The sequence below is a fragment of the Motacilla alba genome, chromosome Z (genome assembly GCF_015832195.1).
Source record: "Motacilla alba alba isolate MOTALB_02 chromosome Z, Motacilla_alba_V1.0_pri, whole genome shotgun sequence".
NCBI lineage: Eukaryota > Metazoa > Chordata > Aves > Passeriformes > Motacillidae > Motacilla > Motacilla alba.
Window position 1 is genome coordinate 68266753 of NC_052046.1, and position 22774 is coordinate 68289526.

General features: G+C 39.1%; 1 protein-coding gene across 4 annotated transcripts in view; it reads right to left on the bottom strand.

Annotated features, from left to right (window-relative positions):
- The window catches only part of MCC (MCC regulator of WNT signaling pathway), a 193050-nt gene that overhangs the window by 23932 nt on the left and 146344 nt on the right, over nt 1-22774 (bottom strand). For all 4 annotated transcript variants that reach the window (XM_038124871.1, XM_038124873.1, XM_038124872.1 and 1 more), the window contains 7 exons: nt 15922-16068; nt 15510-15599; nt 14695-14843; nt 12863-13003; nt 11622-11722; nt 9204-9387; nt 2308-2542 (listed from right to left, as the gene is read on the bottom strand). In XM_038124871.1, coding sequence (XP_037980799.1) covers nt 2308-2542; nt 9204-9387; nt 11622-11722; nt 12863-13003; nt 14695-14843; nt 15510-15599; nt 15922-16068 — 1047 coding nt within the window. The remainder of the gene's footprint in view (nt 1-2307; nt 2543-9203; nt 9388-11621; nt 11723-12862; nt 13004-14694; nt 14844-15509; nt 15600-15921; nt 16069-22774) is intronic.

Sequence of the window (22774 nt, forward strand, 5' to 3'; positions counted from 1 at the left end):
CACTACATCTTATGCTCTGGATCAGTAAAAAAATAATAATAAACAGGGCAGCAGAGAAACAACTCTCAAACTGCCTTTCTAATAAATAATGAAGAACTACTATTGTAAAGGTATTTCAAACTGATGAGGCGATCAGTTTTTTACTGGAAATCAGAAATGGAAAGTGCCAAAAGATGTGGCAGAGATTCCAACACAGAACCAAGTTTTGGGAAGACAGTAGGAGACTGTAAGACCGAGCAACGTGGGAAACCATCGAGTACCTTGGTCCAGCTGTATCACCCTTGCTAAGAATGTAGAAGGGAGAGAACAAATTAAAAATGCTAAACAATGAAGTCTTCTGCAGTCCATCTGCTTCAAGTCAAATAAAATACTCTAAGGAAACCTAAATTCTCTGTCTCAGAAGAAGACTGATGTATACGCTGTTCTGTGTAAGATACATGTTTTAAATAATTGATACAAAAAATATACTCAGAAAGCCAAAATGAGTCCTGACCTTAGGTTCAACTCTGTTCTAGCCTGACAAACAGATAAGGAGGTGTAATGCAGACCCGAGCAACAACCACGGAAGCTGACATTTGACAAATCACAAGTTTTCACAATGTCTCCTTCAGAAACATAAGGTTTTCCTGCAGTTGTGAATTTCAGCAAAGTACAAGAAATTACAATGAATAACAGTACTGTCAGTTTATGCTCTGTACTGCATAGGGCCGAAGGTAACTTCACACACCTATGCAAAATGTTTGGCTATTCTGTATACATGCCACACAACCCGATCAAGGAGAAAATGTTCTTCCAGAGGCAATTCTTGCAGGGAAAACCCAATGGATTGCTGTCAGGTCCAGCCAAATGGATGCTGTAGTGTCAAAAACAAGTCAGATGACTGTTTTTTGAACAAAAGAATTACCAGCACGCAAAAATGTACCAGAAATTATGATATGCAACTGCTGGTGTTCCTGACAGTCAGGGAAGGCAAGGGCCCTGACTCACAAGGGACACAGTTCTGCAGTGTGCCCTTACCTTTAAATTAAAATAAAATTAGGAAAATAAAGTAAGTTAAAATTGAAAAATAGACGTAAGAATGGTGTACAAGAGATTTCAGAGAAGATCTAGAAACAAAAAAGGAAAAGAAAGTTTCAGATATCTGAAATACACATCTGATTATCTACCAACATCTTACAGTACATCTTGCATGCTTTAGTTGTGGGGAATATATTGCTGTTGGTCACAATGTATTCAAACAAGTAACACAGTTTTACATCTCCCAACCTCTAGCAAGCAATCTTTTCTGAACTGTGAATAATGAATGTATCTGTCCTCATGGAAAAGCAGCACCACTAAGAAGATAGTTATCATCACCAGGCTACCACTTAGCCAGAAGCAGCACATCTGAACAAAAATCTTTAACTTTAGAAGGTCATGAAACTATTAGGATTTTCTGTCCCACTCAATACCATCACCTGACATGTCAGCAATTAGTTGGCTAAATTAGCACTTGATAAAAAACAGAAGTTAAACTTAAACTGAATCAAAACCAGACAAATCTGAATGCAGACATACACTTGTATTGCCTTTGGTATGTTCCTATGTTTTAGTTCACCTCTCAAAATCAATACATTTTAAGACAGACTTAAAATGATGTAAGCTCTACACCTGGCCAGTAAAGATCAGCTTTTCTGGATCACATCTTAGGAGCTGGACATATAAACCAGGGTTTTCTCCAAAACCCTCTGTCAATGCAAGTCATTACACACCCTACCCTTTGCTCAGTCTCTGGACTGAGCTACAGATTGCAACACAGTGCCTAGAAGAGCTCAGGACTTGAGACCAACTGCCAGAGAGCATTAGGGATGACATCTGACAGACCATTCCTCCTCCTCCACCAATATTAAAAGCAGCTGAATTTGTTCTGCTTCAGTTCACAAATATTCATGATGCACATTTGCAAGCTTGTAAGTAATGAACTATCTCTTGGGAAGTGCTGAATCATGTTTTTTTGTCATTCTTGAGCAATTCAGCTGTTCTATCTCTCAGAAAGAGAGCATCTGGTTTGTCAAGAAGAGCATTCCAAGTTTAGACAAAGATGAAGTTCTCCTAATTCAGAACACACATAGCTCATCACTGTTAATGCACTGCCTTCTGTCGCTTTCTGACTACTGGATTTTTACTGTCCAGATTATGTGTTTCAACAAAGTTACCCTTTATTACCCAGTGACCACTATCAAAGCCTCCCACGTGTGTGACAGCATGTTTTGTGACACAGGGGCATTGCCAGCAGAGCAGCTTCCCTCTCGGTTATGAATAAAATACCTTCATTGCCATGAGTTCCTGCATCAAGACTGCATTTTCCAGGTCCAGCCTCTGGTTGTCTCCACGTGGCTTAACATCATAACTAAGGGGATCAATGTGGATGCTTTCCAGCTCCAGCATTGTCAGTTTCACTGCTGCCCTGTCATTTTTCAGCTGCTGGATATAATCCTTCAGCCGCTGCTCATCTTCCTTCGTAAACTCTGTGTCACAACTGCTTGCGGTTGAGCTGGTAGTACTGGAAAGACAAAGAATGGTATTAGAAAAAAATGCATTTGAAACAAAATCTTAATTTTTACATCAAACACATTCCCAATACTTCATCAATGCATCTGAGTCTTACTTAAAAGCTCATAGAAAGGACACAGACATAGCATGGACTGGACACTGCAATGTGAGGTGTGACAAATTCAGAAAAGAAATTAATACCCTAAGCTGCACAAGAAAATTGAATCATGTGACAACTTCTCTGCAAAGCCAGATATTTACTGATGTCTAGCCGAATTACTTTATCTAAAATGGTGTCTTCTGAAAAAAAGTGGTGGATTTTTTTTTATTCAAAAAGGAAAAAAAAGCTATTTAAGACTTCTTAGCAATAACAGCACAGCAAGCTGCTCAGACACTGAGTCTTCATCTTCTTTGAGAAAAAGCATCTGCTAAGAAAAAGAATGAACCCAGACTTGATCTCTCTCTGCTGATGACCATACCATTTATCACCTCAGGTATTTTAATGGATGCTTGTAGTAATCAACCTAATGAAAAATCCACTGGCAGATGGCAGGAGAACTTTCAGTTCATGTGGAGGTGTACTCCTCAGCATTCCTACAGGAATTAAAACTAACCAATGGAGTAGCAGGAATTCTAATAAAAAGTAATCATGAAAGACTGGTGTATCTTCTGAACAAATGAGGGCCCATTACTCTGCCCCGTAATTGTTTACACAGAGACTGCAGAAAGGGGTAATAATGTCATTAGAGCAATGGGGGCTGAGTGCTGCCTATGCACCTCCATGCATGCCAGTGATGCAGGGGACCCAGACTGACACAGCTGTAGCATTCCAGGGCAGAATATAGTTGCAATAACACTAAAAGGAAAATAAAATGCCATGTTGTTTCTGTAGCCTCACTCAAAGCTCCCTGCTGTCTCCTGAGGTCCTGTAATCAGCTGCTGGGTGAGGGATAAGTCATCCATTAACTGTGCCTGTCTGGAATGCTAGATGATCTCAGTTATCAGCAGGGGAATAAATCACTTGCTGTATCAAATTGCACTGCTGTTCAACATTTTTGTTCTAAAAAAAAAAAAAGTCCTACCCGCTAGATGGTGTGAGAGCCAGAATGATTTCCTAAAATATTATGCATGTGCAAAGGGGAAGCCTATCAAGATAGGCTTGATTTTTCTCTTTCCTTTGGTTCTACTTCAGCTAAAGCTACATTGATTTTAAAGTGCTTCAAATAACTGCCCATCTTCCCAAAAATTCCAAGCACAGTCTTGGAGAAGACAGTGAATAGGCAGGTTTACCAAGATTTCTCAAAATCCTTCCCCCTCATGATATGTTGTATTACAGCTCTTTACTACAGTTCTATGTTAATTTCACATTACTATCTCCTTTTCTGAGGGTGCCTGCCTTAGTCAACACAACTGCAAACTGGCCTTTGCTCATGTTTTTATCCATTTCCTTCTGCAGTGGGGCTTAAGAACACTCAGTACCCATATATACCAGAAACCCTTTCAGGCTAAAACAAATTTTTGCTCATATTATTTCTTGATTAGAAAATTATGAAACACTTACTAAATCCTGCTTTACTGAGCCTAAAGGCATCTTGATGAATTAGATATTTATATTTAAAAAATGAGGATAGACAATGTGAAAAGTACTTTACTCTGTACTGAAGTAATGTTGTAAGTTTCTTCCTCAGCACCCAAAGACTGCAACTGCAGAGTTTTTCTGGATTAAATGTAAAACAGCTGTTGTTGGAAGAAGGATAGCTTTAGAAGTCTTGGGGCCCAAAGGCCTCATCTCAGTTTTTGCTAGAAAAGGAAAGAAAAACCCAGCCCTCCTGCTGCAAACGAAACCTGAGCAAAAAAATGATGAAAGTTTATTGTTATGTTGAGCTGGACCTCATACTCCATGCATATTCACAGATTTTGGCCCTTGAAGACCCACAGCTATGCACATATATGTTAGAGGAACAGAGTCCAAGCTGAGGAAGGCAGTCTGGGCTGTTGCCAGTGATACTCAGGCTGCTTTTACTTCAGTCCTGGCTGCCTGCCTACCTGTCTGCAGCTGAGTTGGCTCCTCTGGTGAATTGCTAGCAAGCGGCTCTTCTTCTTCTAAGGTTTGTTTTTTTTTTTAGAAGTTGGAGGGAGCTCAGCAAGGAACTTGTGTCTCAGCCAGCACAAAAGAGGACAAGAATCTTCAGCCCACCCCTGCATTAAGCAGCACATCCCTACCCAAAAGACTGGAAGGAGCAGGGGTAGAAGGGACAGAAACAGCGCTGCAGTGTTTCTGATCTCCCCAGCAACTCTGCCAGGGTATGCTGCCCCAAAAACCCCACCAAACAACTCTCCACAGCCACAGTGCTGGTCCACTACTGCTCCCTTCAAGGGATGACACCTGGTGAGCACTTCATCCTGAATTTCTTATATTGCCCTCCCTTCTGAACAGCAATCAGGACAAAGGAAAACATTTATAGTATAATGCATCCATCCAAAAACCACAGGAAACTCTTGCAAAAGATGTGCAGTTTCTCATTTCTCAAGTGTTTAGGTAAGCACAGAGAAAGGATCACAGTTTCATCACAGCTGGAGGGAATACAACATCAATCTGCCCATTCTCACGGATGCTGTATGAGAACAAGAAATATTCTTCACACTTGTTTCATTCCTTGAGTCTTTTATGATGATGTCATGCCTGGGTGATGTCAAATTAATCTTCATATAAAATTTTTGGAAAATATATGGGCTGGTACAGTGTAATTTCAGTCTTATTTGTTAGCATGAGTGTATGTGCATAACATGCAGTGGATGGACATAAAAGAGGCTTTCACCAGTGCTTCTCTGTGAGTATTTTCTGCACACTACAAAAATTTATCTGTAAAAACCTACATGAGCATCATTTTATCTGTAAAAAATCAAGTCAATAAATTAATATAATTGCAATTAAGCAATGGTGTGGACAATACAGTTGGTAGAACTGAGATTAACACTATCAGAACTGAATCCACAAATGTGCTTGAATACCTGCACACAATCTAATACTTTAAGTAATGCAGTTGATCCACAGTGCACATAACCCAAACACCTTTTTTCTAGCTGAACACTGTGGTTTGAGATCTGGGACAGCACAATGCCAGTTTCTCTTCCTGAGAAACTGAAAAATACCCCAGTCACGCAAAGGACAAACAACAGCTAATACCAGAGCCTTTGGTAAACTGCCCTGCTTCCTTCTGAGACTGCTTCAGTCCAGCAACAAAGTGTTATGCAGATAACACTGAGAAACCTATTTAGACATTTCCAAAAAACTTATTTGCACGCCTCAGCCAAGATAATCTTGACTGTCAACAACTTATCTGAAGCCTGAGATGGTTCTGATGACAGATATATTCCTACCGTTGACTGAGTTCAGATATTTTGTGACACTGCTTAATACTGAAAAGAATTGCCTTTGCATATAAAGGACCCGATCTGTTGTCCCGTGAACCCAGATGTAAGGTTGGGCTTACTAGCATAGCAGGGAATGAAATACACCATTTTCAGACAGTGTTACAACTGGGCTTCTTCCCTTTTGTTGCTTTCCAAAGGTGCAATCAGTCAAACCTTGTTGGCAGTGTATGTTCTACACTTAGCTTCTGTCCATTTAAAATAAATATGACTTCCAACTACATTGCAAACCGATTTCTATTTTCAAAAACTGAATTGGCAACATTATTGAGATGCTGCTGCCAGTCAAATGAATTTAGATGCTCTTTCACTGCCTTTCATTTCAGTTGTTCCCTTACAGTGTTTAACCACTTGTCACTAGTGGCTCACCAAGCACTTACTCTTAGTAAGTGTTCAGTGATTTGATTAATAATTTCATCTGAAATTTCAAAGCCCAAGATGGGTCAACAATTCCACTGTAAATCCATATTCAAGAGGATTTCAAACAACAGGGAGAATTAGTCATTTGTCACAAGTCTCAACAAAGGATAGTTTTCATCATCCTACTACCACTTTACTAATTTAGTTTCAAAGTGAAAAGGCAGCAATACATATCTGCAACTAAAAGCCTGCAACACTGAAACATCGAAGGCAAGAAAAATCTGTTTTGCAGATTCAAAGTATGTTTCAATTGAATACTGTAAAAATATTTTCACAGTGGTCCCCAGATGGCAAGTGGTCCACATAGAACTCACTAGAGGTGAGAGGAGATGACCTTAAACTGTGCCAGAGGAGGCTCAGATTAGATACTAGAAAAAGATTTTCACTGACAGAATGGTCAGGCATGGAATTAATTGCCCAGAGAGGCAGTGGAGTCACCATCCCTGAAGTGTTCAAGAGGTATCTGGATGTGGCACTTGGGAATAAGGTTTAGCAGTGGTTATGGTGGTGCTGGGGTGATGGTTGGACTGGATGACCTTGAAGGCATCTTCCAAACTTGATTTCTGTGGTTCTGTGATATAAATATAGAAAAGTGTGTGCCTTTTGAACCAAGACAGATTTTCCATCAACGGGGTAGCACAATGTCTGTGTCTGTAAGCTGAAGAGGGGATTCCTTTCTTTTCAGACAGGGTAGAAAAAATCTGAAAAGACCTCTAACCACATGTCACTTGAATGCAACAGAGGGAAACAAGAGAAGATTTATATTTTCTGGAGAAGCTGAAGTTTCAAAAATGTTTTCACTGATATGTCTGCTTAGGCAAAGATAAATTACTTTGGGCATGGGGGAGGGGAGAGGGACAACAATCTGTAAGTAACAATCAGATCAGGGTGCCACAAATTCCTGACTTGCTGTGTGCCCTCTGAGCAAGTGACAACAGCTTTTATCTCCTATGTTCCACGTATATAAAAAGAAATTGTAGAAGTTACCTCATTCAGTACAATATGCTGCTCCACACCAGAAAAAAATACTACAATGATAATAATGGCTTAAAACTAAAACATTTCTTTCATATAAGAACACTAAATTTGCATTTTCACATTCATGACATAGCTTATCCTGATGACATTTTAAATCCTATGCCACTTTAAATCCTATGCCAAATATACTCTGCTGAAACTTTATCTACTGAGCCAACACCTTACACGGACATATACACACAGGTCCAGCTGACCACCAATGAACACGGACACAAATACAGACTCTTATCCTCCCAAAACTTCTGCTAAAGCAAGCAAGAGCTGAAGAGATTACATTTCTACCAAACACTTTCAGTGCAAGTCTAGGAAAGCAAACACTGAAACAGGAACAATCCCCCTCCCCCTCAGTTCTTCCCTGTCAATACTGCAAACTGCTTAACTGTTTCCAAGAAAAAAAATTATTATGCCTTGACTACATGCCACATATCTCACAAGGAACAAAAACACCGAGGTAGTTCTGAAAAACTGAAAATTACCCTTTCAAACAATAAAATGGGAAACGAGCTTGGCTTAGATAGAGGTGTTACTACATGTAGACACAGACAATTTGTCTGCATACAGGTATAGATACGGCCTCAGCAAACCAAGTGCTTGAAATAGCTTCATGTAACTTCATTCCAAGCCTGGTTTAAATGCTTTTGGTAGAAAGTGTGATCAGTGTGCTACTAGCACAGATGCTGCCACAATCATTTCTATGCAAAGACACAGCTTTCTCACACTGAGAGTGCACCAGAAAACTTCTCTGAATAAAATAACATTAAAATTCACCTCACATTAGGACCCTGTTCCCTCAGATCACCTTTTTGCTTCCTTTTTAGCTATTCCATGCCAGTCGTATGGCAGGAAATAAGATCCTTTAGAGGAGGCATCAGCAAGAAGAGGAAATTATACAGTACTAAAATAAACTTCTGAAGCATCAAAAAAAAGAGACTGCATTTGAATAAAGAGCTGGTGAGAAAACTGAATTAAAATTAAGTTTTAGAGCAAATCTGAGAAACAAAAATAACATTTAAAGAGAAAAATGTTCATCTATATTTATCCAGGACACTTGCCAAATTTGTATCCATACACAAGCACACATATTTACTGCAGAGTACAATTACACCACAGGCAGGCAAAAACTCAAAATGAAGCTGCTGGCAAATATATTTGAACTGGAACATTTCTGCAATAAATAGCTCATCTATGTTTTATTATTTTATAGGTCTTCAGAAAAACTGCAGTATCCAGTCTTTCTTGGAAGAATCCAATCTATTCCATGGGAAGGAATAATATGGAGGGGTGCGAAGGGTAAGGAAGGAGAAGGGAGAGGAAATGGTTTAAAACAGAGGAAATGGTTTAAAATGGCTAGATTTGCAACATTTAGAAAACAATTCTTGAGCACTCCAAAATGCCAGTGAAAACCTGTTTCAGATCTCTGTCTCTCCACACATTCATGCCTTCTGCATACAGTAGATGTGAGTAATAAGAACATGATTTGAGTTCCAATAAAACAGTAAGAAAGTCACTGTAGTAAAACAAATGTAATGGTTTTACCCTTTATGAGAAAGATCAAAGTTCTGAGTCACCCATTTGCAACAAATTTATAAAAAACTCTTCTTGGCTGGAGTTGCTCAAAGTCTAAAGACAATTACACCACTGAGGCATAGTGACTTACAAATCAAAGCACAGAAGCCAAAGGACTGAGGTGAGGGGAGGCAGCTCAGCAAATACAATAGAACATAACTTTTTATCTGGAATCAAAGATTAGGAGGTTAGGAGAGCAGAAGAGCTGCAGTTACCTGGTGTGGCTGTTGGAGGACAGGCTTTCCCAGGGCTGCACACTACAACCCGTGACTGCATAGGCTCCTCCACAGCTCCCATCCAGCTTCATTAGCAAGGCTTTTGCTGCATTCTCAGCTGTCTTCCTGCAGTCATGAGCCCTCTTAAGCATCTGTGTGACATTTTCATCACCCGTCTGGTCCCCTAATTTTCAAGCAAACAATGTTTCAGACAGGAATTAAGGCAAGAGATCCTTCTACTCACTCTCAATTTATACCAAGACAATGACAATAAATTACCAATCTGTGAACTAAAAGCTACTTCACTTCTTTGTCAGCATCAGTGGTAACTGGAATACAGGCCTGAATGCATCCTGCTCCCAGTGACAAATTCCAGGCACTTATGGCTCCAGGCAACATGTCTTAAGTGATGCAGAATTTTAGCTTGTCTGTTTATAATGGGTGTGCATTCTGCATTAACATTAGGTTTGGATGCTCAAGTTATGAACACACTGGAAAAGCCTCAGCCTCAATTACAACTCTTACTCCAGTCGGTGCAGTGTGGTTTCACAGTGTAGTCATCTCCAGAACTCCTCCTCACAGGCACCCTGATCTCCAGCCTGATGTTTTGCCAGAACCACCTTCTTACAGGCGACCTGGCCAGACCGAAGAATTGCCCAGCTGCTCAGAAGCAGCCTCTCACATATTACAGTCATGCATACTAAGCTAAAAGAAAACTAGCCCTGGTTAAATTACTACAATTTTTAGTGCTTATACAGCACCTATGTAGCTGGTAAGCTTCAGGAGAAGCAGGACTGATACCACCACTGTCACTACTCCTACAGTCTTCCAGCAGCACTGCAGTCAAGTCATTAAATTAAGACATGTTATTGGCTACAAGAAAATCTACAAATGTATTTGTAGATTAAGCTATAATATATTTATACTTCAGCAAAACCCAACAGCTTGCTCAGTGTTGGATTTTCATTTAGTCCTTGTTCAAATCAATTACCTGCACTGCACACTTGCTGAGTGAAGTGCATGCACTAGAAGTAACATAAATGAGGAAGAAAGGAAGGGTGAATGTTCTGTTAAGAGAAGCTGGATATGCTCAGCATTAAGTGGTGTAACTCCCATGAATTTTCCACTCAGAGATGTTGATATAAAACTTGACTGATCTTCAAACCAAAAGTCTGTTATTTTATCTAGGTGTGTTAACCAAACTTCATCATGAAGTAAAGATACATAAACCATATGCAACTTCCTCCATGCTGTGCTATGTAATGGGAAATTTGCACTATTTCCATCTCATGGCTGTAACTGATAATACCATAATTAAGAGCTGTAGACAGATACCTACAGAAAAATTTAACTACAGTCTCTTCCATAAAATGCAGATCAGATGAAATCCTACTCAAACCCGAAGTATTTCTCCCTTGTAAGATTTCTTTCTACCACCTACAGGAATAGAAAATCCAAGCCTAAATTCACTTTTGCTACTCACTGATCTCTGCCAGCTGGGAAAAGTTTCCTAGCACATTGTGGAAAGGAATGAACAGAGTTTGGAGAAAGGTGGAAGAAAATCTCAGACATCCCCTCTACTGAGAAGCCGGTGCACCTAACACACCAGGCACTTGCTATGCATCAGCACGGTATGACGAGTTATTCTCTCTCTGAACGCTTCTTTCTACTTGGAAGATTACTATGACTGCCTTCTCCTGTCAGTTAAAGGAATGGAACTACTAACACTGGAATTTCATTGTGCAATCACCTCTTTCTATCAGAAGAATGGAGCCAGCAGCAATGCCAACCTCCAAATTTCTGAACTGTACTGTACCTGTGATAGTGGCTTGTTCCATTATTTAGCAGGCAGCATATTAAAAAGCAACACCTAGCCATAGGGTTAACTAACCACAAAGTAAGAAAAATCCAGAACATACAGGCTAAACAGAAGACAGAATGTTTTAAAATACCAGAGCAGAGGTAAAACAGGGGTGAAAAATTACAGCCTTTAAATTTTTTTTTTTTTGTTTGTAACTACTCTATGTATTATTTTAATCCCAGTTTTTCACAGATTAGACTGTTTCTGGGGAGCCAATCTTAGTGAATCTGGACTTGCAACTACCACAGCTGTATGGCACTCAGCCACTTGTGCTCATAAGAATTGTTTAATTATTCCACTCTGTATAGTTTCATGCCTACAACAATCTCAACCCTGCCAGAAGAGGCATCTCCTTGTGAAACCAACAGAATTTAAATTTCTCTCTTGCATTTTACCCCTATTTTTTGGGTGTACAAAATAATTTAAATAGTTAAAAACAAAAAATGACTGGAGAGCACTCTTAAGTAATGGGTGATGACATGATTCACCATTACAACCAATTCTAATGCTGACATGCCAAAAAACCACATCAATTAAGTGATTCATTGACATCTTACCAACAGAACCAACACCTGCAGCTCTAAATTGTCCAAGAATGAGACTCTGCTCACTTTCTGCCAATGCCAACAGCAGTTCATATGCTTCTATACACTGTTCGCTGAAAGGGAAAACAAAAACCACACAAAATGTTAACTGCAATTTAAAGAAGAACAATACCTGCAATATCAACAACAAAAAAAGAGCTATCTGATTAACTGCATGATTCTCTACTACTTGTCTAGCAGCAGGAATATTAAAGAACATTATAGACATAGCTTCTATCACAAGCATTCAGCAGTCTCCCCATTCTTACAACAGCGCCAGGCCGGTCTCAAGTAATGTAACAAGGCAAAAGATAAGAGAGTGACCCGAAATAAAGGAAGCCCCAGAAGCATGTTTTAAACTGGTGGTCAAGACCCCTTTGAAAAACTTTTCCCAGACCTTCTTACTATACAACATACAGTATTCTATACTCTACAATGTAATTATAAAACCCAAAGTACCGTAAGCGGAAAATATGCAAGAAAAACACTTCTTGCTCTGTCCTGGCTGTAAGATGTTCCCCCTTACAACAGAACAATTATATTTATGAGTCATACAATCCCTGTTGCATTTTAATGTTTTTAAAAATACATACTAATATACTATTAGCACTTTACACTCCATTGCAATTTGCTCAAGGCTGATAGTAAAAGAATCCATTTTTTAAAAGGCACACAATTTGTTCCAAGACCAAACCTGCCAGTCCCAAATTAGTTGCAGTTGAAGGTGTTAAGTGACACCATATTTTTGTGAACAGTTTGATGCAAATTTAGATACGTACTACCAAATACAAGCCATTAATCCACAATTTCAACTAATGCAATACAAAGTCATTCTGAGTTATGTGGAGTATAACACTCTCTGTTCCAGTGGTCTTGGGACACGTACAGAGAACCTGTATCTTAAGGCTGGATTCAGCAACACAGCCTCAGCCTACACACAACCCCTAATTCAAATGTTAATTCAGTATTTAAGAATGAAGAGATAAACCTCTACACTCCTGCTAGATGCTGGTCAACTAGAGTTGAAATACACTGTAGGAATAATTTCAGTTGGGTAGTTTATCAGGTAGTTTAACCAAAGGGGTGCTTTTTCAGTGAGGAAACAAAAAATAAACAGTATTACTATGGCACACCGTCAACTTCACTCTTAAACACTTCTACCAAGTCTCCCCCAGCTCCCTCTTCCTGGCTGAGCCCGTTGTGTAGGTACATACCTGTACTGCAGTGCCAGCCTGAGGGCTGTGGCATTGGACTCATACTTGCCCACAAGCATGCTCATCCTCTCTGCATTGCTCTTGCACTCCTCCAGTGTTATTGTAAGCAAATCGTTCTGGGATTTCAGGTGTTCAATACGGCTGCAAAAAAACAAGTAATTTGCAATCTTCAAGCTTAACTTGCAGTCACTGTTCTGAAAATTCTAGGACAATCATACCTTGAAACAATGATAATTTCTTAGTCTACACAACTGTTTTTTAATGAAGATGGCAAAATCCATCAGTTCTGTATATCTTATTAAAAGCCAAGAGGATAGAAATTTCTCTTAGGTCATTCTCTTCTCCTCCTCATAAAATGTAGTCATAACCCTGTGCAGCAGCAGCAAGTAGAAATCTGCACCCTTGTTTTGCAGACACAAGGCTGCATAGGACAGTTTCATATTAACTTTTTGCTCAATGTTTCTGCCTTCATTCCTCACTTTCTGCTGCCACATTTGCAACTTGTTTTAAATGGTATATTCATTAGTGTGATTGTGGGTGTGTGCAGGGATCATGCAGTTGCACAAACGCCTCCTTTCTTCTGAAAATCCAGAGTAACCACTCCACCTGAAGTCATGTTTGGGTTGTGATTAGAGAAGCAACTTTCAAACTATGAATGAGGTTTCACTGGGGCAATATAACCTCCAAATGTTCTGGAAAAAGTCAAACAGAAGCTTAACTGTAATACCCTCCTCAATGAGGTTAACCCTGAAGATGAAAATGAAGATTCAGAGTATCAGTATTACTGTTTATTCTCTCTGCTGACAACTGAACCACACATCAATATATTATACCGAACTGTAAAAATTGGATATATGCCAAAACCAGAGAGACAAACAATTTGAAACCTTGGACAGGCAGACAATGAAGAAATCCATGCCATCCAGGACTCTAAAATCACTGACTTCTTGACAAAAAAGACTGAGAATGGCTAGTACATATGTTTGTCAGAACAAAAGCCCTGACTTTTCTAGATGCTAGAACTGCTACTTTCTATATCTTGACATCTTCTGTAATGAAACATGTTGTCAAAGCATAATTATGCAGTGTACAGGAAAAAATAAAAAAAGAAAACAAGAATCACGTTTTGCAGCACTACAAAAACATGAGCTATAAATAAAGAGAGATATTGTACTGATAAACTAAATTTGAGCTAGCTGTGGGGAAGACAGAATTTGGACAGAAACATGCTGAGACACGATTCTCATACTCCTGATTCACAGTTTTGATTTTATGTGCCAAAAAAGACATGAAACACTGGTTTTGATAGAGCTTACTAAAGGATAACACCAGCAGTATTTTAACTGCAACCAGAAAGCTGCAATCTCTCTTCTGCAAACAGAAACCAATTTATGCCACACCACCACGCATCAGTACATTTATTGAGACAGTTAAATGCTATTATTCTGTTTCTTCAGGACAAAACAAAGCAAGCTAATTTCAGAATGATGTAGATTAAGTTATGGGAGTCCTTATTTCAAGGAGTAATGTGTCTTATGAAAAAAAGATGCCATGACTACTTGGTCAGCCACAAAGAAGGACATTCCAAAGTGCAGACAGGGGAAGGTGCTGTGCTGATCTAATAATGCACAAACAAACTCATACTCATGGAAAGAATCCTTAGCACATGATTCAATCTCCTCTTCAGCAAGCACATTCCATGTTTATCTGCAGCTGCCACAGCTGAGCTGGAACTGAACTAAGAAATGATCAAAAAGGGTAAGAAAAAGAGTCAACTCTAATGAAGCTAACAGAAGACAACATGTGTGAGCACATCTAAATATCTAGCTCACCTATTTAATCTCTCGGTCTCCACTTCAAACTCTCGGATTTTGCTTTCAGAGATAGCAGATCCATGTGAATAGAGAGTCTGGAAGATTTCCTGGATGTTTGAGCAGTCTTGGAGGGAATGTGCCAAATGTTCAGCCACCGTACTAGAGACCTGTACAGGGCAGTTAATAGATCATTGTGAAGAGATACCCACTGGATTTCTCCCAGATACCTTCAACATTGAGAACTGCATTTGCTTGCATGCACTCACTTCAATGCATTCATTATTCAGTTTTTGTTATGAATTTTACATTGAATAGAGCATTTACAAGATTCCACTATTAGAAGCCATTTTGTTCTAAAATTCTACTAACCAAGGGTGAAGTCCACTATTTCATTATACATTTAAGAAGCCTACTTGGCAAGCTATTTATGTTCTTGACAGCTTAGCAAAGGGTTAGAGCCAAGTTCTTCAGTGAAATAAATATTAACACACAGTAACAACAGCGTTATTGATTTACACTGGCATTTCAAAAGCAGAATCCAGTTCACTGTTGGTTGAAGGTTGTGAAATGAAACTGGAGTCTTCCTGAAGAATATTTTGGTGGAACTGACTCCAAAATTTTCCTGTTGAAGTCACTCATGAGAATGACTTCTAGCCACTGGTTTTGGGAAAATGAGATCTTAATACTGGGTGAAATATTCTTTGTTGATGTATTTTGCTCAGACTAGCTTTTAAAGTACTTTCAGATAGTCCAAATTATTAATTTTATTATGAAAACAATGCTTTTATTGGAATATGGATCATGCAAGCACAACTTAAGTTCTTAGTCCTTACCCCTATGCTGCTGATTTCTGATCCTAAGACAGGTCTATCAGATGATGAAGATTCTGATCTTGTCTTTGACAACTTCACTCTTTCAGCAATCTGTAAGTCAGAATGCTGCACAGGTTACACAGCAGCCCACACCCCAGAAAGATCACACAAAACCCATCTGTTCTCTAGTTATACTTTCAAATTTGTTCTCTAGTTCCTATACTTACTGAAGCAAACTACTTAAGAGAACTGAGCCCTGCATTGTAACTGAGAGAACTACAATCATTAATGTTTAATTCCTTTCCATGGCTCAAGTTCACGGACCTGCTCAGGACTCCCCTAAACATCTCCCAGTTAATCCAATGCTTGCACAGCACAAAACAAAGCCTGCTTTTCCCAGGTTAGGAGAAGGGTTACAAACACACAAGCCCACCTTGGCGATGGGAATGTCGTTGCTGCTGCTGCTGGTGCTCAGCTCTCCGGTGCTGGGGTTGACGGGGCGGTTGGCAGGAGTAAGGCGGCTCGGGCTCGCCGGGCCTGTGGCCTGCACGCTCTGCAAACGGGTCTGCAGCTCCCGAACCTGCAATAAGACATAACATTTTGATTTTTCCACTTCTATGGTTTAAACAGTCTGGAGATTTTCTCATTGTCTAGCCAAGTCTAATTGCTTCTGGCTTCAGCACAGAAGTTATCTTTTTATACTGTGGTGGCTGCAAAGTTTTCACGTGGGGAGCAGATGAGTGGAGGTTATTTTAAAATCCCACTGCTATCAGTTTTTTAAAATATGTGCAATGTGGAAACATGCAGAATACTGTAGAATAAGTACTCAAAGTTTCAGCTGTACTATAGATATAGAAATTATTCTCTTTGGGGTAAAGCTAAAGCTCCAGCCTAAGATGATAATGGCTAAACAAATCAAATGACAATCCTTCTGTTAATAGAAAACTCCAGTGCTGAAAAAAACTCTTGACATAAATAAATCACATGATGACTTGGTCATATTTAAAGGTTAAAGAAATTCAAACATTAATCATGTTTTGAAACCACAGTCAACTAAAAACTAAAACTACAATTTAGTGAGTAATGTACAGAAAAAAAAAAACCAAAAAAACCCCAGCAAAATACTCAACCAAAAGTCTGCAAAAGCTCCCTGTAAACATACCCTGCAAACACTGCATGGTCCTCCTAAAACATCAGATACCTGTAGAACTGATGTCAAAAGATTTTCAGTTTAAATGTTAAAAAGAAAAGAAAGGTCTGCAGGAGCCAAACTGTAGCTGTGCTAAAGATTATAGTGTTTACCTTGGAATAATTCTTAACAGACATGGAATAAATGGTCTGCTTAACACAACAGCTATGACACAAGGTAAAAGTGACAGAGCTCATTTTTCCCACAGATCTCAGAGTGTGACATGGGAGAATGTGAAGGAAACCATCTAAAGAGGAAATTCCCCTGAACGCAGCTGTCCTTAAACACACAGGTTTCTATGCAATTTTGTTGAACAGTCCCTCTACAAAACTGAAGTTGTGATATTTTATCAGAAGTCCAGTCAAGTTCAGCCCATTTGATATCTCCCCTTGTATGTAGCATGAAATGCAACTGTGATTCATACTGTCTAAAGAACGGTGGGATTTTATACTAAATACATTTATACAAAGACTAAACAAGCTGAAGTCCCTTAGTCAAAAGACCCCAGAATTAAAGTTGCATCAAAGCTTAGACTTTCTTAGGTGTAGGTGCATCTGGACAGGGTTTATCAATCTCTTCTCCAAGCAGTAGCAGCAGTTGTGTTCTCTGTACAACAGATACTTCAACCTACTGCAGAGAGGAAAGAGTTCAAGTTGGAACACTCTCCAGTCACCAAGGCAGTTATTTTATGCCTCCTACAATCCTCTGTAGCCTGCTCCTATTTCCTGAAGAATATCCCTGCCTCCCCCCACTCTGTTGTATGCAAACTGGAGGACAGACTGCCTGCACACGTAGTGTCAAAAGAATTTTGAGGTCATTACAAATTACAAAAAAAGAAAAAAAGCAGTCTGTATGTTTTACATAACATGGTATTTTAAAAAAGCCATAGGTGGCAATAATAAAAACACATGAAGTCACACTGCACTTCTGAGTTCCCTGTTCAGTTGCGGAGGAGCTCTACACCTCGAACAAAATGATTCCAAACAACTGAAGTACACAAAACCTCAAATCAAATCCCCCAATGTTAAAAGTAACTTGGTGAAAAATGGATATGGGTGCTTGACCCAGAATTATGTATCATAAATGCAATTATCTCACGAAGTTAACTGAGCAGAGTGTATGAAGCGGACATCCATAGCAGATATCTTCTACGTATTTGCAGCTGAGGCCTCCTTTGCTCATACAAACATATTTAGCTTCAACATGGATATAGCTGCACTAATGCAAACCTTAAGGACAGAAGTGTTCTATTGGTGCAAACCAATAATTTCAGCCTGATGATATGCATAAACCTGAAATAAACCATGCATGCATATTTTTGCCTGTGTGGAATGACACGTGATGTGGAATGTCACTGCAGACAGGATTTGTACTGTGGCATTGACACTAAGAAAAAAAAAGCAATCCCAAAACTTCATTAAGATATTGACATTCACATTTATTACTATTTCTTTCAACCCAGGCTGTTCCAAATTAAATTCTCCAAGCACTGAAGTTACAGCACTGTTTAAAAGCAAACAAATAGGAAGACTGTTTGGATATATTCTTCAAAAAATAAAACCTCAGCCTCTATGTCCAGCTTAAAAATTGCTAAAATATTCACCTAGTCTCAGAAGACAGTTCTAGAAGATTGCAGTTCAAAAGCAAATAGCATTTTAAATTTACGTGCAACCAGGAAAGAGAGTGGTAAAGTTGCTTAAATGCCAAGTGTTGGTAGACTCTGAAGTTCAGAACTACCTTATACAAATCACACAAACCTTTAATGCAGATAGCTTTCCTTTATTTTGTGTTTTCCTACTGTGAAGTGACTATTGGCCAGGATTACAAAGCTAATTATTCATACAAATCTGTAAAACAACACTGGCAAAAGAAAGAGAAATTAACACAGCTAAGAGTGTAGTACGGTAAAGCTTTGCTCAGGAAAGCACTTCCAGAAGAAAACTCAGAGAACAGCACAGTTATTAATCCGTGCAACTTACTGCCTTAATATTGTATCACAGAAGAAATCACGAAAAGAAGCTGCCTGCTTATCTGTCCTTCCTGGTGTATTTACTAAGCCAGGCCTTCATTTATGAAATTACATGCTGAACTGACTGCTATAAATAACTGCACTAATTTTAGCAACACTGAGTACTGGATGCTAATTCAGAGCAGGATAACAGGGTAAGTTAGTCTGACCGGTAAAATCACGCATCTCACAATTCACACATTCACCAATGTGGCTGGACTGCCCATCTACCACGCTGCCCAGAGACACATTAGGCAACTATTTCTGGTCACCAAAACCTCCATTTTAAATAGAGGAGTATGCAGCTTCTCTTCAGAAAGTACTTTTCCACACTGGTAGCTATTCTACAGAAAAATAATAAAGAATGACCACAGACGGGAAAAAATACTCCAAACCCACATCAGAGTTCAGAAGAGCCATTTTATTCTCTGGTTTGGTGAATGCACAGGTTACGAAAAAGGCAGGATTAAAAACTGATTCCCTGTGTCAAGTCTTTAGCATCATTACTAATGTAATATAAATTATCCTGAAGATTAACTCATAGAATGAAGGTAAACTACAGTACTGCATATGAAACACAATAAACACTTGGAAATGGGACAGAGAGGAAGGAAATATCCTACAGGAAATTGATGACAAAATTGGCAAAATGCAATGGGTAAAGACAAGTATAGAAACAAATGCAAAAAAGTTACATTATAATAAGACAGGAAGAGTGTGGATTTCTGAGTTTGGGAGGAGAAATAACCAGGAAGGATTTAAAGAAAAATTTCTTAAGTCCTTGCATCACACTAGTTTAAAAATAGAAACATGCAGAAGGGTATAAAAATTGCCATAAACTCCTGAAGCACTAAAATGAGGAGGAAACTGTCTGCCAAGCAGATCTTATTATGTGGTCAGAAAAAAAAAAAAAAAAGGAGTTGAGAGTGAAAGGAAAAAAGAGAAATCCTGGGAAACGTCTGTGAAATCCAGAAAAAAAATACAGGGAAAGATCTTCCAAATGACTGAAGGAAGTCCAAGAAATTACAATAGTAAAGAAGTGCTGGAACCCTGGAAAGAACAGGAGCAGGTGCATTAGGTGAGACACAAGGCAACAGAGCCATTAGGTTTCAGAGCAATGGACAGCCTAGATACAAAAGAAAGGTCAGGTGCAAACAGATGTTCTCAAGTTATTAATATGAACAAAAGTAACTTGAAATGTCACGAAATAATATTTGATATTTTGCAACTGAACCAACTGTTGAGCTGCATTTCTAATTTTTTTCCTTTGAATGCTGAGAATTGGAGTAGGAAATAGTGAAAAAGTAAAGGTAATTTCTTATCACCTTAAGAATTAACTAAAAAGAAAACAAGAGTAGAAGAGAAGAGGGGCTGACACACTATAGCAATGTTCAATTTATGAAAGACTTAATAAGCTATTAACAAGCATCACAGACATGTCTGTCCAAATGCATCATGTGCTACAGAAAAATATTTCAATGGAATATTATCATTATTTGTAACCGTGACTCTGAGAAGCCTGTTTTTAGTCTTTTTATTTTGCACATGCATGGTGACAACTACATGATTCATTAACATATCCTAAATAAAACACCACAGCTACGAACTGCCTGTTTCTATCACTGATTTCCACATCCAAAGGACACCTGCTGTTTTTGTTTTTAAACCAATTTCAAATGAGGGACATGCCTGTGATTCTTTTCATTCTATCCTACTTGTGACCTGTTTCATCATGCAGTACCATAGAACCCTTCCACTAACAGTACTTTTCCCCCTCAGTATTTCAATGCTGCTTTATTTCCTTTCCCCTAGTATACACAGGAGGAAGATGAAGTACAACAAACCACAGGGAGTGAACTTCTCCCACTTTCTAATTTATTCATGCATACTGCAGATCTGTGGAGGAGAAGATGCCAAATCAAACACCAGTGTAACAATATGAGCTGCTCTGAGTGGTGAGGGTCTTTGCCAGCCAAAAAAAAAAACAATCACCCGACCTTTCATTTAGTCCTAGCATTGATCATTTTCAGCCAGATAATTTTCTGCCTCTCCTATATTATGAGCACCAGAGCAAACAAAGTTTGCTGAGTTCCCATGTTAGTCTTTTGTGATCAACTGAGTATGGTAAAGAAATCTCTCCTGGTATCTATAAGGTCAATTAAACACTGAGTATTTGCATAAGTAAGTTTGGAATCAGAAGTAAAACTCTACTTTGTTGACACCCAAGAGGAGATACTGCTGCACAAGCAAATACCATGCAAGTGAAGGATACAGGGAATGGAAATAGCTTTGGGCTGCTACCTCAGGTTTCTGGCGCTCACCAAGAGACAGAACAGCTCCAGGGTCACTTTAAGCTGTGCAAGCAGATAATAATCTCTAAGGGCCCATAATGTATCAGTGTTCTCCAGCAATCTGGAACAATACCTTCTAATCCCAATGGGAATGACTACAAAACAGAGTCCAGCATATCCTGCCAGCTTTGTGTCACCTGAGAACAGTGTGAGCCCAAGACCACCTGCAAGGCCAAGGATCTGAGTCCTGTTGTTGCATGGGTAGGTTTCAACTGTTCACAAGAACCACATATTTTAGGAGAGCCCTCTGCTCAAATCAAAGTTCTCTGGAATGGGAAATGTGGGCAGCTGATGGGATCACACATAAAATGCTGATTTTCTACTACTCCACAGACTATGTTTCCATTAGGGTCTTAGTTGAAGACAGCTAATGAAGCGTTTTTGTTCTGGTCAGTTTGGTGATTTCAGCTGAGTTTGGAGAAGGTACAGAAAAACCTTCACAACCAGAAGCATGGAATTAACTGAACAAGCTGACATATGGCTCATGCAGAACAGACTTAACAGACTTCCCGAGCTGGAACTGCCTTTTCATTTCAGACTTAGTTCTTCAGAACACCCTCAGGGAAACCTGAATGCTGCCCACACCCACTGCCTTTTATGACAAACAACTCCTTCAGACTGTGCTGAGGTACCACTCATCTGACAACTTTTATGGGCAGTAATTAAAAACCCACAATTTTTACTTTACTGTCAGGACAGAGTTTATATGCTGTTTCACTGCTGCTCATCTGAATCCCCTGCTGAATACACAGGCTTTCGTTTAGGAACAGAAATACTACTTTTTCTTCTACTACTTAAGCCTGTTACTCTGCATAGCAGTTGTAAATAGCGCTGACCTGATTATAGCCTTATTGTCATGTAATAATAATCATCCCACAGATTGGTACAGAAGTTCCCCACCATCTTATCTCTATTGCTGGATTCAGGACTATGATCAGCTATGTGTAAACAGTTTCTAGGGCACTGACCAGCCCAGATCTAAATAGATTTTATTTTTGATGCAGCAAAATAATGCAGAGGTAAAATAAACCTCTGCATTATGAAATTAGCAGTTGCACTGCAGACAACCTACAGAAATAAGCAATTACCTCACTCGCTAATGACCTGTCAGAAACAAACTCTGAATGTATGTTGTTTCTTAGCTACTGTTCCAGAGAGCAGCTCAATCTGCTAACTGAGAGCCGTAAATACGTAATTAAATTAAATCTCCAACAAGCCTGAGAAAAATGTATTGAAAGCACTCTGCTTGATTACACGAATTGGTCTGAAGGAACAGACCTATTGATCTGGTCAACTTCAAGCTTGATCACTTCACCCAATTTAATTTGAGAAGGACAATAACTAAATTTTAGTTGGATCTCCTTTTCCACTCTCCAGGGAAATGATTTGAAGTGACTTGTGAGTTCAGGTGGCATATAGAAAATATTTCATCGGTCAAAGGAAACATTTATTTTGTTGGACATGAAGCTACACTAAAAATGCAAATATGGTCTCCAGTGCAACAATTACACAGTGTGCAGACAGGGTCATATGTCACAAACTAACTTCTCTGGTGGGGTAATAAATCAGTTGTTCTGCATGATAAGGATGATATTAATCACCAGATTTCACTAAAGTCCTCTGTAGTTACAAACAACTGAAACAAACTGATGACTTTAATTCTGCTTCCACCAGAGATACCTCCATAATAGAGAACTAGAACTGCTGGCAGCCAGACAAAACATAGCAGAATTGTGAA